Raw genomic sequence first — 16,649 nt, forward strand, 5'->3', positions numbered from 1 at the left:
TACATATTATTACTATCCCTGTAATGCGGATAAACTATAAAGACAAACAAAGGAATAGTTAATAACCAATGCAGGATAGTGGTTATCCTTAGGAGAAAGAAGAGGAATAAAGTTGGGAAGAATTACAGAAAGATTTTTATTTTATCTGTAATGATTTTGTTGTTTATGAGCGCTCACATTACTTTCTATATATCTCAGAACATCTCCAACATTTAATAAAAAAATCAGACACAGACAAGCAGATTAAATCACTACATAGAGTCAGGATTACATAACTTAAAAAACTGACCAGTGGCACCACCATCAGTGCATCAGTGTCCTACAGACTTGGCTATTCATTTTTTAATTCTTTTTTTTTTTTAAGATTTATTTATTGATTGATTGATACATACATGCATACAAGCACTGGGTACAGTCAGAAGCGCAGGAGGGTGAGAGAATTCACCAGAGCCAGAGCGGGGAGCAGAGCAGGCAGAAGGACCGAAGTACACTGCTGAGGGGAGCAGCGGGTGGCAGGAGAGGTCTGCGCGCCATGTGGGATCCTCCTCCGGTGGCCGGGGAGCAGCCGGGGATCGAACCGGCGCTACAGAGGCCGCGGGCAGCTTCGCAACCCAGCGCTCAACCGCTGCGCCACCAGGGAGGCCCGCTATTCATTTTTTTTTTTTTTTTTTAGAGGCATGTTTTTTTTTTATTTATTTATTATATTTGTTTGTTTGTTTTGTTTATACATGCACTGGGTACAGTCAGAAGCGCAGGAGGGTGAGAGAATTCACCAGAGCCAGAGCGGGGAGCAGAGCAGGCAGAAGGACTGAAGTACACTGCTGAGGGGAGCAGCGGGTGGCAGGAGAGGTCTGCGCACCATGTGGGATCCTCCTCCGGTGGCCGGGGAGCAGCCGGGGATCGAACCGGCGCTGCAGAGGCTGCGGGCAGCTTCGCAACCCAGCGCTTAACCGCTGCGCCACCGGGGAGGCCCCGCTATTCATTTTTTTAAAAAAGTTTTTAAACAGCTGATTTGAGTACAACAGTTTTTGAAATAGATGGTCTATTATTTCACAAGAAATGTAGTATACAAATGGTGTCAATGTTTTATGTATGTTAACCTAGCTTCCATAATACATGTATCACTCAACAAAGATATTTCTATGTTCAGAAAATAGGTTCATCTACAGCTATATGCTTTTATTTTTCTACTGTCCATTCCTTTTTTTTTTTTTTTTTTTTTAAAGATTTATTTATTTATTTATACAAGCACTGGGTACAGTCAGAAGTGCGAGAGGGTGAGAGAAACCACCAGAGCCAGAGCGGGGAACAGAGCAGACAGAGTGACGAAGTACACTGCTGAGGGGAGCAGCAGGCGACAGGAGAGGTCTACGTGCCATGTGGGACCCTCGCCCGGCGGCCGGGGATCGAACCGGCGCTGCAGAGGCTGCGGGCAGCTTCGCAACCCAGCGCTCAACCACTGCGCCACCGGGGAGGCCCAAGCACTGTATGAGAAATTTCTTAAGTATTATTTGCTTTATTATCTCAAGTAACAACTCTCTTTTTTAGTCCTACCCTATCTCAGTATAAATTAAAACTACTTGAATTCCAAATTACTTAAAGATAAGGCAACACTCTGAATCAGTTGTTGACAACTTCTAACATGTGTGCTGAATTCTGGGTGACATAGTCAGGGCAATCCAGAGGCTCAATTCCAAAAAGGCAAAGTTTTTTCTTTATTGCCTCCCCATATTCTCCATTAGCACTAAATTTTATATATTCTTGCTTTTCCCTGTGTAATCCACTAAAAAAAATTCTGCTAATTAGAATAACTTCTAATAAGTTTTGATGGAATAACAGTGGTGGAGCTTATTTTTTGAACAGGGGAGGATTAGAGGGGTAGGAGGAGGACTATTACCTGGAAGGCCTGTACTCTTCACAGGGGCCTGGGTGGTAAATGAAAGAAGAAAGCTTACATTAGGAGTGAGGAGAGGACAGAAACAGGCTATACACTGGGAAAGCACAGTGGTTAAAAAAAGATCTTAGAGGAAGAATTTGATAAAGGTGCAAGAAACTGGTTAGAATGGAATGAAATGCTTAAGTTACTGATTTCAGAATAAGAATAATTTGGAGCGATGCCAAGATTCAGAATATGACACAGGAGGTATCTGATTTGCAGTAGAGAATGACATTGGACATTGAAAGTGATAAATTCATGCATCTGAAAGCCTAGGTTATGAATGGGTGATCTACATGGACATAGGGTGGTGTCAGGAATTGCTTTATATATAAAGACAATGGGATATAAATAAAAATATGCATATTTCTACTGATTCTCTCATAAATGAAAGACAGTGGTTCTGAAGTTTTAAGTATGTTTACTTATTTCAGAAATAATTTTTCCTTAAAATTTACATTGTCTTCAAATAGTGAAAGATTTGATACTCATTAAGAGTTTCAGAAATCTTTGTTACTCTAAGAATGTTATTAATTTGCCTAGCTTAGCCCAATAAAGCCCCAAATTAAAATTTGATTGTATAGAACCTGAAAAAAAGATGAAAATTTATCTCACTCAATATTTTACTTATTAGCTGCTAAGAGCCTTTTATATATAATGACTGTTTAAGCTGAAACACCTTAAACCAAAGCAATTTGAGAAAGTACTAGGAGCTGGGTGACTTCCTTGAACTTGACTGCTAATTTACTGCATTAGTCTTCTCTGTGTTAACTTTTTTTTTTTAAATAAGAATCTTTCTTTCTTTTTTTTTTAAAGATTTATTTATATAAGCACTGGGGTACAGTCGGAAGCACGGGAGGGTAAGAGAATTCACCAGAGCCAGAGTGGGGAATAGAACAGGCATAGTGATGAAATACACTGCTGAGGGGAGCAGCGGGCGTGGCAGGAGAGGTCTGAGCACCATGTGGGACCCTCGCCAGCAGCGGGGATCGAACCGGCGCTGCAGAAGCTGCAGGCAGTTTCGCAGCCCAGCGCTCAACCGCTGCGCCACCAGGGGAGGCCCTCTGTGTTAATTCTTTTGAAAGACTGCTAGTACCTAAACTAGACCTGAACAGTAATGTATTGTAAGACTTTGCATGCAGGACAGACTGTAGTTAAAAACTGTGCTATGAAGCTTTCCTCCAAGTCCACAAGAACAGATGAAGTATTACTATGCACTTGTAAATAATTTGCAAAATGTTCTGGAAATAGAAGTATGTTCAAAGTTCTTGAAAATAAAGCAGAAAATCAATGTAAACTGCCTACCTGTAGAGATCAGATTCTAAAAGTGTTAGCTGACGTGCAATTTCTATTGGATGAAGTGTCATGAGATCAAATGTTTCAAATTGTCCTGGTCTGCTGATATGCCACTCAATTGGTGGAGGTGGGCTTTCAAAGGTAATATTATGGCTTATTCCATTTGCCTGGGCTTGTTTCTTCCTTTTGATGATCTTAGCAATTGACTCTACCCATTTCTTCATAGCTTTTCCTAGAAAAAGAACACAAACAAAAATGCCTTTTACTTAACAGACATACCTGCAAATCTTCATGTAATATTCAACCTTCACCCAGAATCAATAATTATCAATTCATAGCCAGTATTTGTTTCATCTAACCCCATTCATGTGTCCCACTCCCTATGTTATTTTGAAGCAAATCTAAAATATATTATTTTATTTATGTTTAAGTATGTATCTCTGAAAGTTAAAGATGTATAAGAATAACCTGAATACCATTATCAATTATTAATCTCATCAAATATTTAGTTAGTGTTCAAATGTCTCTGATTGTTTCATAAATGCTTTTGGATTATGAATGAGATCTACCCATTACATTGAGTTAGGTGCTAAAAAATTTCTGCTTGCAATTTATTTGTTGAAATTGAATTATTCACCCTCTGGTGTTTCTCCAGCAGAAATTTTGCCAATTCCATTCCTGTGTTGTAAATTTCCTGTTTCTCTTTTCCCTATATCTTCTGTGATTTAGACACAAAGACACTTCAGCTGATATAGGATGAATTTTTTACATGAACATAAGAATATTTCCAACAGGAAGTATTTAATATCTAATTACCTCAATTTTTATAATGTTACTAGATATTGAAAATTGGTGATATTCAATCATTTCTTTCTTTATTAGTTGAAATACTGCTATAAAAACTTTCCTTCATCAGTATGGTGTAACTTATTTAAGAAAGGCCTAGATTTTAACAAAACAATTTACTTTCTTTATTCTATCTGTATATATTAAAAGCTTCATAGAAGACACTATGTAACCTAGTGTCTTCATTCTGAATATAATTTAAAAATCAATTTTGTACTATAAGCAATTTTAAGGCACACATGATAACAATGTATCATAAACATCTCAAAGTTGAAACAAATGAATCACATTCTCTATTTTAAGGAAATTTCCCTTTAAAGAAGAAGTAAAAGATGAAATGAGCTAGGCTTAGTTACGGTACTCTTAATTAATGCCTTAAACAGTCAGATCAAATATAAATGTTCTTAATTCAATAATATACATTTGATGACACATATATTTCTTTAAATGTTCACAGCCTTGAGTTTCATTTCACAGGTTGTGTTCTGACACTTCCAGATAAGAAACTCCTATCCTTCCAGTGCTAAACATTTTTCCAGGTAAAACAAATATTTTAAAAATCTGTTAACCATTCAAAACTGAGAATAAAATTAAAAAGAGTAAGAAAACAAATGAAATTACACATATATTTAATGAGCAAAGGAATGGCAATCTTGATGTCAGATAACCTTGAAAAGGCAAGGTTCTAAGACTTTAGGTGGTTCTAAACATGTGTGAGCTCCATAAAGTCTATAAAATCACACCAAATGCTATTTTAGCTTTTTAAAAATAAAGTTCAGCTTCTTAATTTAAACGTCACACATTTAAAAGTAAACTCAAGTGTGACGTAACAGTTAATCAAACCTTTAAATAATATACCTCTTACACTTGAAATGAAGGATTCTAGTCTTTCAAGCAACTCCAAATCTCTTTCAAAGTCATAAAAATGATGTTCAACCCAGTGCCGAAAAACATTTAAGATCCTGATAAAATGGAAAGAAAAATACTTTAGTGAAACCTTAGCATTTAATTATACTTATTTTCACATCTCTGATGCCAGGATGATAGCTCTGTATACAAGGGTCAACATATCACTCAGTCTCTAATTTATATTTAATTAATACTTTAAGTGCTTCAGTGATATGACAATAAGCCTTAAGACTATGGTCTAAAATATATACTTGAAATACATGGTTTCTATACTCAATTACCCAGTTATTCTTATGTAGAAAATTCATACTCTATACAGTACAAAAGCTATTAAGTCCTTATAAATGATTTTTAATACTAAATTTTAATATTTTCCACATAAATGGAAAATCAACTTAGTTATTTGGTTCTAAATTCAAGTGCTATCATCAAATTCTATGTAAACTACAAATATGTCCACATTTTCTTATTTTCATTTCAAAAGAAAATATTGGGTATTCCTGGTGGCCTAGGCTTTAAGTCTCAGTGCTACCACAGCAACAGCCCTCCTAAGCAAAACAAAGCAGCCTGAGTATGATGCCCAGCCAGGCAGCTAACCCACATGATGCAGAACTCTCCTGTTTCACCTGCTGCTTCCCTTAGCAGTGTATTTCAGTGGATCTGCCTGTTCTGCTCCCCACTGTGTGTCTGGTGAATCTCATCCCCGGCACTTCTGGCCTATACCCCAATTCTTCTACACAAAAATAAATAAAATAAAAATCTTATAATAAAGGAATAGTTCTTTAAAAAAGAAAATCAAGGGCCTCCCTGGTGGTGCAAGGGGTCAAGATGCAACCTATGAAGCTTCTGCAGCCTCTGTAGCACGTGTTCGATTCCCCCGGCCAGCCAGGGAACAACCCACATGGCACAGCAGACCTCTCCTTACTTGCCCACTGCTCCCCTCAGCAGTGTACTTGGGTCAATCTGCCTGTTCTGTTCCCCACTCTGTTCTCTGGTGAATTCTCTCACCCCCCATACTCTGGCCTATACCCCAGCTCTTGTTTGCATAAATAAATCTTAAAAAAAAAAGAAAATCAAAAGAAAATATTTCTGAAAGAGCTATTTTGTTTTGCAGTACCACAAAAATGATTACTTACAGCTGCAAGTGGATTTAATCAATCTATGCAAATACAACAGCCTGCTCTCTACCACAGAGACTTATAAAAGTGCAAATTAATTACATTTATATTGTTTTACTCATTATTTCAACGAATGACTATTTTTTAGGTAAGCTTCCCCGCCACCTCTCCACCCCCCCTCCACCCCCCTTTTCTAATAGACAATAGTTTTTTTCCCAGGCTGAGACTATTTTAAATTCTAATCTCTGTTATGTTATCTCTGGTATTATATTACTTTACATGATTTTTGTACCTAGTTAGGTCAGTGACTTAAGAGAATACTTCAAAAGATCACAAAATTGTTAGTTTCTAGTTTACACTTAAGTCAATTCAACTAACTCTCCTTCCATTTTCCCTCTTGCTTGGCTTGGATTTCAAGGTCACTCTCAAGTTCACCCTATTTCAAGCAGTTAATCTCATCTTGATCTGCAAGCACAATATACCACATGCTGCAGTTACCTGATGCACACAACACAGCATATTTTAATTAAATTTTTCCAAGGTATTTAAGAATAGTTTCACAGAGAAAGAACTTGGGAAGTTTAACCTGTTATGAAATTAACAACAATACCTACATCTGAATTAAGAGATAAGAACTTTTATGCTAACTATGTATTAAAATTGGGTGGCACATAAAAAATATAATATTCAGGCCAAACCTAAGTTGTACTGGTTGGACGTATTCCTTGCGAAATCTTTTAAGGTCTGCACTGATAGGCTGTTCACCTTTCTCTACAGCTAGTTTATCTGCTTCCGTAGGTTCTGGCTCTGGAATTTCAAATCTAAGAAGAAAAGCAAAATGAGATACATTTTTTTTGCTGTTTATCCATAAATGAAAAAGGATTTCAAATATAAAATGAAAAATATTTTAACTAAACAACCTTCTTTTCCACCCCTTAATATTAAAGAGATAAACTTCATAAAGTGCTACATACTATAAAAAATTGCCCTTCAGCTATATAGTACTAAGGTTTCAGGCTTACTTTTATAAAAAAAAAAGTTCAATAACTAGTACTTATCAACATGAGAGAGAGTTCAGTAACTAGTATTGATCAACGTGAGAAAGGTAAATGAGAAATATCCAAGAAAAGAATCTATGAAGAATATAACCTCTTCAAAGAACATAATGGGAATGGCTTACCTAATACTTTTTCTTAATATATATTTTATTCAAATGAGAAGTAGATGTAAGTTTTCTGAAATAAATGAATATAAATACAAAGGGAAGAACCAAACTGAATTTAAAACAATATCTAAATAACATAGCTATGTGGACAAGGTAAAAATCAAAGTTAAAAACAACAATAAACTTGCCCAAGCATAGGAAACAGCTAAAATGTAAGACTAGCAACTGAGCTTTCCTAATTTTGGACATGGAAATACAACTAAATAGATCTTTACAGCATATCACACTTAGTTTGGTAAAATTAGTTTCATAGCAGACCACAGGGTTCACAGAAGTCAAATTCTGGTATTATGTATTTAAATGTAAAACAAAAACTATTTTGAAGTTCAGCTACCATAATTTAATCTATAAAGCATTCAAAATGCCACTAATATATTCAGTAAAAAAGAAAAATTCAATATAAAACTTCATTTTTTAATTTAATCATAATTAAAGAATTATTTTTTTAGGTACAATAATGATATTGTGGTATATTTAATAAAAGTACCCATCTTTATGTGGTAAATATACACAATGGAATACTGTTCAGCAATCAAAAAAGATAAAACTCATGCCATTCACGGCAACATGGATGGAGCTGGCAGGATTATGCTCAGTGAAATAAGCCAGAAAAGAAAAAGAAAAATATCAGCAACTATTAATTAAAATATCGGCAACTATTAACAGGCAACTATTAATCAGAGACACTGCAGGGGATGGGGAGGGAGAGGGATCAAAACACAAGGGACTATGGTGATGGTACACAGGTAAACTGGCGGTGGGAATTTTACAGGGCCTACAGGAGAGGAGAAAGCATGCATTGTACAAAAAGGAATAAGGATATATAATATGTATATAAAATTAAAAAAAAGGAAAATATAAAATGAAAACAAAAGAATACTGATCTTTAGAAACACAAATGGAAATATTTACAAACGGGTTGTCTGGGATTTATTTCAACATATCCTGGAATTAGGGCATTGAAGTAGATAATAAAATAAATGAACATGAATTGATAATTATTAAAGTTGAATGCTAAAGTTTATTATATTGTTTTATTTGTTCTTGCATGTTTTGAAAATTTCCATTAATAACAAGTTTATCTTAAAACAAAAATGTCTCTTAAGAAGTACTGTTTTACTACACAGAATAAAAAAAGTAGCTTTGCTATCTTCTAAAACTGGGTGTTTATTACCACTATAAATATTGCTAAAATCTAAAGAGACCTTGATTATAAACAGATTTCTGTGAGTAAAAAGTTTGAAGAGAACAGTAATACTGCTAATTTAATGCCAAATAGTGTTCAAAAACTATTTGAGTGTGTAGCAGTACCCAGCACTTTGCAAGTACCCAGCACCTTGCAAGGTTCAAAATAGTTAACTTTTGGGCCTCCCTGGTGGCTCAATGGGTTAAGCACAGCACTATGAAGCTATCCGCAGCCTCTGCAGCACAAGTTCGATCCCCAGCCTGCCAGGGAGCAACTCACATGGCGTAGCAGACCTCTCCTGTCTCATCCACTGCTCCCCTCAGCAGTGTATTTCAGTACATCTGCCTGTTGTGCTCCCCTCTCTGTCTCTGGTGAATCCTCTTCCCACCCCTCACCTCTGGCCTGTACTCCAGCTCTTGTATGCATAAATAAATAAATCTTTAAAAAAAATTAAAAAAAAAAAAACAGTTAACTTTTGACAAAATTTTAATGTGAACGAAATTAATGTTCTTCTTACCGTTCAATCAGTAGGCTTAGCAATTCCTGTGGTTTACAAAATGATCGATATGTAGTAAGAAAAGTACGAACAAAATTGGGATCTGAAAAGACAGAACATAAAACAGGCTGCATGTTTAGTTTATGCTGTTTAATTAATTCAAAGTAGCACATTTTGTAGGTCTGCCTTCCTTTTTCTTTTTATTCTGCATTTCCCATTGTGGTTCTTTCATGCTAACTGTAGTACTTCTTGATAAATGAAAAGTATTTTCAAATCCAAAATTCATTAAAGTACAATTTTTATAAATATTTAATAATGAAGTTTATTATATTTTAGAAAAATTCCTTTTGATTCTTCAGTATAATTTTTACATTTTAGATGTGATCCATTTTTTTCCAGGCCTCAAGCATTTTAACCATTCTTGAAAAGCTTAATGATTTTCACCTACCTGCATACATATGATATGTTAACCTTTCAATTAATTTCACCACAGTTCCTCCTTTAATAATGGGGATTCCACTTCTACTTTGCAAGTTGTCTTCAAAAACAATGTTTTCCTCAGAGTCTTTTACCACAAAACGATACATTTCAGGACTTGGTAATCTGAGTGGTTGCTCATTTTCCTCTTTCAATAATACTGAATCTAGCATTCGATCAAGAGTACTCCGATAATGAAGAGAAATAAGCGCTGCCATCCAATTATTTTTCTCTTCAGCAGACTTAGCAGCAAATATTATGCTACTTTCTTCTTTGGATACTAATTCAAAAGCATGTTTGTACTCACAAGTATCTTCTTTATCACATATTTGTATTTTCCTCATGACAAATTTCTCTTTTAACCTGTATTCTGCACTACTATAACCTGGAAGTCGAGACTGGCTATGATTGGCTTTACAGCTAATCATTAAACCATCAAAGAGAAAAATATGCCGTTCATGTTTAGCACCAATTCTTGTCAATGGACCTTCCATAATGAATTCATTACAACACTGTCCAATATCTTTGCCTTCCCATCCATCTATGTTTTTCTGAATTTCATTCATTTTTTTAATAGCTAGGTGCTTGCTTCTTAATTGACGATTATAAAAAGGGCAAACAGGATCCCTTAAAAAAAAAAAAGATAAATTTAGCTTACTCAATGGTTAAGCAACCCGAATTTAGGTACAAATCCAGTTACAAAACTATATAATAGCCAAACACTAGATTCTGCACATAGCATTTACTTTCTTCTACTGTGCCACAAAATTATACATGCCTCAATTTCATTATTGTGAGAAAGAAGTACAAGAAGCTGTATATTTTATTCCTAATGCCATAAGAACTCAAATGACAAAGAATCTTAAGTTTTTACTGTAGAGCATAAAGAAATACAAAATATACTTTTTAAAATTTTATTAAATATACCTTAATATGACAATGCAAATTTTAAAAGACTAGAAGACAAAGGAAAAATGTAACAATTGGGTCTGCCTGGTGGCGGGGGAAGATGTTTAAAGTCCCAGCACTATCAAGCTATTGCCAGCCACTGAGACACGAGTCCAATCCCGGGCCATGGAGCTAACCCATATGGCTCAGCAGACCTCTCCTGTCTTGCCTGCTGCTCCCCTCAGCAGCGTGTTTCAGCAGATCTACCTGTTCTGCTCCCTTCTCTGTCACTGGTGAATCCTCTCACTCCCCTCCCCCTGCACCTCTGGCCTTGTATGCATAAATAAAAACAAAAAAGAATGCAACTACCACTATAAGTATCACTTTTTTAGAAAACCAGGCATCGGATATAAATGAGATATGCAAAACAGTCATATTTTTGGTAATTTGGAATTACCCAGGTCGGCGTCTAGGGGAATACTGCTTGTAAATTCGGTCCATGCTACCTTGGAGATTCATGAGAGCAGTAATAGCTTGGTTCAAACATTCTCTGTCTTCCTGCTCTTCACTACATGCTTTCAATTGCTAAGAAAAAGCAAAAAGAAAAGTTAAACTTGCATTGTTCAATTCTTTCCCTTTTTCATGATAAGCGGAAGCAGCAACAAATATACTTAATAAAAACTATAATTTTATGCAATTATGTATGCCTCCTGATCCCTTGAACCCTCACTCTACAAATGTATATGCAATACAAACATTATTAACCACACGAATCAGAAAAATAAAGCAACTGTAAAAACCATCTGAACATTTTCTGTGTGTGTATATGTTATGCCACATAACCAAGTATCCTAACTTTAGCACTTTAAAGCATTGTAAACTTTTCGCTAACAGCATCTCACAGAGAACTCAACCAATATTTTTTACAACATAAATATCAACCATCCTAGTAAATATCAAGAAAATTAATATTCTATCCTATTAATGCTTAGAATCAGATTTTTTAAATTGCATTATTAATCCTACAACTCTGGTTTTATTTCATTTTTCCAAAAATCTTATGTATTTTTACTCTCAAAATGGAAGAAAATTTATCTTACACTAAATAATTTAGATGATGATCCAATTTGACAGAATTTAACATATTTTAAATTTGTCAAATTTGACAGAATTTAAAGTGGAGCATTATATAGTATATAGATTTATATAGATAAAATATACATTTATGCAAGAACAAATATGGAGAAGTCACAATCAAATCTTTCAGAAATTAAAGAAATTTTTTTTTAATTTAAATCTATTTCAAGATCTTAAACTTTTGTGGTAAATTTCCCTTATATTCCAAGAACAATCTGAAAAACATTCAGCAATGGTTCCCCTTTCTCAGCAAGTAACTGGATGGATGGGTTTTGAGTATGAGGTCCATTAACTATCATTTGTATGTACTAAAAATGATTCTCTATATGGGTCATAAAGTCCTATTTTTCAAGATACATGCAGAAGTCTTACTATCAAAAGATTAGCAATATAAATAATGTAAGTGATTATCATTAGAATTAAAACCTTAACCTCTGGATTAAGAAAAAATTGAAAGGATAAAGAGAAAAAAAAAAAAACAGCATAGGGAGTTTGAGAAAAAACCAGTGCTTATTCTCCAAAGAAGATATGCAAGTGGCCATTGAAAGTTGCTCATCATCACTTATGATGGGAGAGAAATGCAAATCAAAATTACAATGAATACCAGCTCATGTCCATTAGGATGGCTACTATCAAAAGACAAAACCACAAAAATACAGGATTTGGCAAGTTGGTGAGGATGTGGAGAAATTGGAATCCATGTGTGCTGTTGGTAGAGATGTAAAATGGTATAGCTGCTTATGGAATATAATAGTTTCCAAAAAAAATTAAAATTACCATATGATTCAGCCATTGTACTTCTTGGTCTATATCCAAAATAACTGAAAGTAGGGTCTTGAGGAGATATATGTACACCCATATTCATAGCAATGCTATTTACAATAGGCAAAATGTATAAGAGCAAGCTAAATGTACAACTATACTGGTTGCATAACAACATAGTTAATACCCCTTTAAAATGGTTAAGAAGGCAACTTTTATGCTATGTATATTTTGCCATAATTAAAAATATTTTTTAAAACCAACAGTATCAGAGTCAAAACTGATATAAAATGAGTTATATATATATATATATATATATATCCTTATCTACAGAGGATAAATCCACTTAGCCTGTGTCTACTATTATTCCTTATTTCAGTGTCTATAATCACTCATTTCAGTGTTTTTCAAATTGCATGTTATAATTTCTTAGAGATCACAATCATTTTTAAAAGACTCAGAATGTAACAGTATACTGCATGACTTTCAAATGGACATGAACATTGCCTAAAAAATTTTAGGAATCTAAATATACATCAGGGGCTGCCAATGTATTATTTATATTGCAATATAAAAATATTGCAATCCTTTTTTATGAGTTTTTTATGAACCATTAGTCACCATGGAGATATACACAATCAAGTTGCTCATCTATTTGTACACAAAAGCTGGTAAGCTCTAATACCTATCACTGAGTAACAAGACTCCATAAAAATGAATTCTTGAGGCAGGTATTCATTAGAAATCACCAAAATGAATTCTTTGCCTAGGTGCCTACAAAATAATTATTTTGGCTTTTATTTTATTATTACTAATGAATTAAACGGGAAAAGTTTGAACAGGTTGTCTAACCCAACAACTTGGTATAGTAAGGGGGCGATACAAAATGTTCAAGCCAAAAGACATTTGCTTCTAAAAAGCGATAAAAATTTAAAGAAGAAAATTTTACTGAGCAAGATATGTTGAAATTACAAGTGCAAAAGGAAACATTATTAAATCAGGTAAATGTCCTTAGATATTAGCTGGAGTCTATGAAGATTAGTAGCAATGATGTGGAGAATAGAGAGTGGATGATACCCAGAAATTCTCCATCTTGTCACTTTGGTAACAGTCCTAAACACCAAGGGAAAGTGCACATGGAGCCTAAACTGGAAAAAGAAAAATTCTTTGATGAATTCTGATGCCTGACCTCAGGCAACAGATAAGTCATTTTTAACGAGAGAGTAGTGCTTTAAGGCCTAAAATAATGAATAATAAAGAGAAACTCCCCCCCATATCTGATCAGTGAAACTATAACCCTGAAAATAGAATACACTCAGTTTTAACTAACATGGTTGTTACTGTATTAATATAGTATAGTTATTACACAAGAACAAACAAATGTAGAATTTAGACAAGTCAAATGTACTTTGGAAAACTGCACGATATTATTTAATTTGAAAGTATTCATACCTCATGACAAAAGCAAGTCCATTCCTGAGTCTCTATGCTAGAGAAAAAAAATGCACATACATGTGCCAAGAGATATGCACAAGAATTTCTATAGCAAATGTCAGTAATACCAAAACTGTTCATCAATCAGAAAAGGATAAATTGTGGTTCAAACAGAAGGAAACTAAACTAGAACAACATACAGTATCAATGAATTCCACAAATAAAACTTTAAGATACAATACACAAGAGTATACAGGTTGATCTAATTTATATAAAATTCAGAAATGTTATACATACATGTATTTTTTAGTGATAAATACATAAATGTTTAAATTGTAAAGAAAAGCAAAGGAGTGATTACCACAGTGGTTTACCTCAAGGGTGTTTTCACATTATGTCTATTCATCACATGTCTGTTCTAAATTTTTTTCCTACTGTTTAATATATCATAATAAGTTTATGTTGCATGTTAGAACCTTTAGAAAAGTGATGTATGTTTTTACGATTACTGATCTTTAAGAGTTCAGGTTTTACACTGATTTTTTTTAAAAAGTTGGTGGGTCCTAGATACAATAGGAAGAATAACTACGTTGTCTGGAAAAAAAATGTCAAGTTTAAAGTGCTATTCTTGGGCCTCCCCGGTGGCGCAGCGGTTGAGCGCTGGGTTGCGAAGCTGCCCGCAGCCTCCGCGGCACCGGTTCGATCCCCGGCTGCTCCCAGGCCACCGGAGGAGGGTTCCACATGGCGCGCAGACCTCTCCTGCCGCCCGCTGCTCCCCTCAGCAGTGTACTTCGGTCCTTCTGCCTGCTCTGCTCCCTGCTCTGGATCTGGTGAATTCTCTCACCCTCCCGCGCTTCTGACTGTACCCAGTGCATGTATAAACAAACAAACAAAATAAAATAAATAAATTAAATAAATAAAGCATGCCTCTATTAAAAAAAAAAAAAAAAAATAAAGTGCTATTCTTAATAAGTGAAAATGATGGAAGTTTAGAGCAACAGTAATAAAAGGTTATGAGTTAAATCACTGTTGCTGTGCATCTTCAAAAAATTAATGAAAAAGTGAGTACTTTTTTAAAAATAATATTAGTACTTTGAGATTCTGTATTTTGAAATGACGGTTGAAGACATATTTTCCTTAATCTATCACTTGGAAATGTATGAAGATAAGAAATTAAGGTTTTGTTTTCATGGTCTGTGGAAAGAAGGTAGACATTTAAGAAACTTTTTGAATGAATAAAAAGTGTTAAAAAAGTATGATGAGATGAAAAACCAGTTTTTAAGTCTCATAAATACAAGTGCTTTGGGTTTCAGTGAGCTTTCATCTTACCTTTAATAATTCAAAATAGTGCCAACAATGATATACTGGCACCAGCATAAGGCGTGGAAGGACATAACGAACTGCCTCTTTAAAACCATCAGCGATGGACTACAAAACAAAAACACATAATAGTACATCTCTGATATCAAGAAATTTCATCAGTGTTTAACATAAATAGCATTTAAAAATATAACTTAATTAGTAAAATTACAATGGAAAGCAGATTCTACATTAAAATTGAAGTGCTGTGGGCCTCCCCGGTGGCGCAGCGGTTGAGCGCTGGGTTGCGAAGCTGCCCGCGGCCTCTGCAGCGCCGGTTCGATCCCCGGCTGCTCCCCGGCCACCGGAGGAGGGTCCCACATGGCGCGCAGACCTCTCCTGCCGCCCGCTGCTCCCCTCAGCAGTGTACTTCGGTCCTTCTGCCTGCTCTGCTCCCCGCTCTGGCTCTGGTGAATTCTCTCACCCTCCCGCGCTTCTGACTGTACCCAGTGCATGTATAAACAAACAAACAAATAAATAAAAAAAAAAAAAAATTAAAAAAAATAAATAAAATTGAAGTGCTGTAAAACAAGTTTTATTTCCTTATACATCCTTCCTGGATGTACAATACATCCAGATATGAGAACTTTACAAGCCTCCTCTCTCCTATGTCCAATCATAGAGTACCTTTTTTTTAAAGTTAATAGTTAGCCTTGTAACAATCATCTTAATTTTTAGAAAACTATGATAAGACAGTGGCATGCATGAAATGACAATCAATTCCCATGAGTTTTGAACATAATCGCCCACCCCTTTCCTCTGGAAACTCTTGCTTTGCACTCAGTGAGTGTCACACCTCAGATGCAATGCTTTGTTTATTTGTTTTTTTAAACCCCTGGCTAGTGCCTTGGAGGATTTTATATCTAGGCTCAATACAAAATGGGAATGGAAACTGATTCCCTTAAAGTTATCTTTGCCCCTTCATCACCTGCAAAATCTTAGCATGTAGTTAGATTTAGGTATATCCCAGATTTGAATACTAATAGTTGCAGAATGAGTAATTTTCTAATATTTATAAGGGATTTAAAATCACAGTTTGATTTTAAATGTTATTAAGGCTGACTTATTTAAATTGGTATTTCTTCCCATTGGATAAATACAACATCAAAATACATAAAGTGAAGAAAGAATCTGATATGCTGCTTTAAAAAAAAATATCCTTGTATGTAAGTACTCCCATAATTCTTTTACACTACTACCAAAGTTAAATTGTAATTTGTTCAATAGCTATGTAACCAGGCTATAGAGAGCCAATTTAGTTTTCCAAAGATTAACTTCTTTGGGCCTCCCTGGTGCCGTAGGGTTTAAAGTCTCAGCGCTATCAAGCTATCACCAGCCACTAAGGCATGAATTGAATCCCCAGGGAGCTGGCCCACGTGGTGCAGCAGACCTCTCCTGTCTCACCCACTGCTCCCCTCAGCAGTATATTTCAGTAGATCTGCCTGTTCTGCTCCCCACTCTGTCTCTGGTGAATTCTTTCACACACACCCCACCCTGCACCTCTGGTCTACACCCTGTTCTTGTATGCATAAATAAATCTTTCAAAAAAAGATTAACTTCCTTTAGCTTTTAATTAATTT

At 35.1% G+C, this 16,649-nt stretch overlaps 1 protein-coding gene across 1 annotated transcript in view; it reads right to left on the reverse strand.

The window, feature by feature from the left end:
* Nucleotides 1-16,649, reverse strand: part of SOS2 (SOS Ras/Rho guanine nucleotide exchange factor 2) — a 75,416-nt gene that overhangs the window by 21,849 nt on the left and 36,918 nt on the right. The window contains exons 8-14 of the mRNA XM_037503293.2: nucleotides 15,040-15,138; nucleotides 10,835-10,962; nucleotides 9,461-10,116; nucleotides 9,034-9,115; nucleotides 6,804-6,926; nucleotides 4,937-5,040; nucleotides 3,242-3,464 (exon numbers count right to left, since the gene is read on the reverse strand). Coding sequence (XP_037359190.1) covers nucleotides 3,242-3,464; nucleotides 4,937-5,040; nucleotides 6,804-6,926; nucleotides 9,034-9,115; nucleotides 9,461-10,116; nucleotides 10,835-10,962; nucleotides 15,040-15,138 — 1,415 coding nt within the window. The remainder of the gene's footprint in view (nucleotides 1-3,241; nucleotides 3,465-4,936; nucleotides 5,041-6,803; nucleotides 6,927-9,033; nucleotides 9,116-9,460; nucleotides 10,117-10,834; nucleotides 10,963-15,039; nucleotides 15,139-16,649) is intronic.

This window comes from Talpa occidentalis, unplaced genomic scaffold (assembly GCF_014898055.3).
Source record: "Talpa occidentalis isolate TD23 unplaced genomic scaffold, MPIMG_talOcc4v2.1 talOcc4.11, whole genome shotgun sequence".
In the NCBI taxonomy this organism is placed as follows: domain Eukaryota; kingdom Metazoa; phylum Chordata; class Mammalia; order Eulipotyphla; family Talpidae; genus Talpa; species Talpa occidentalis.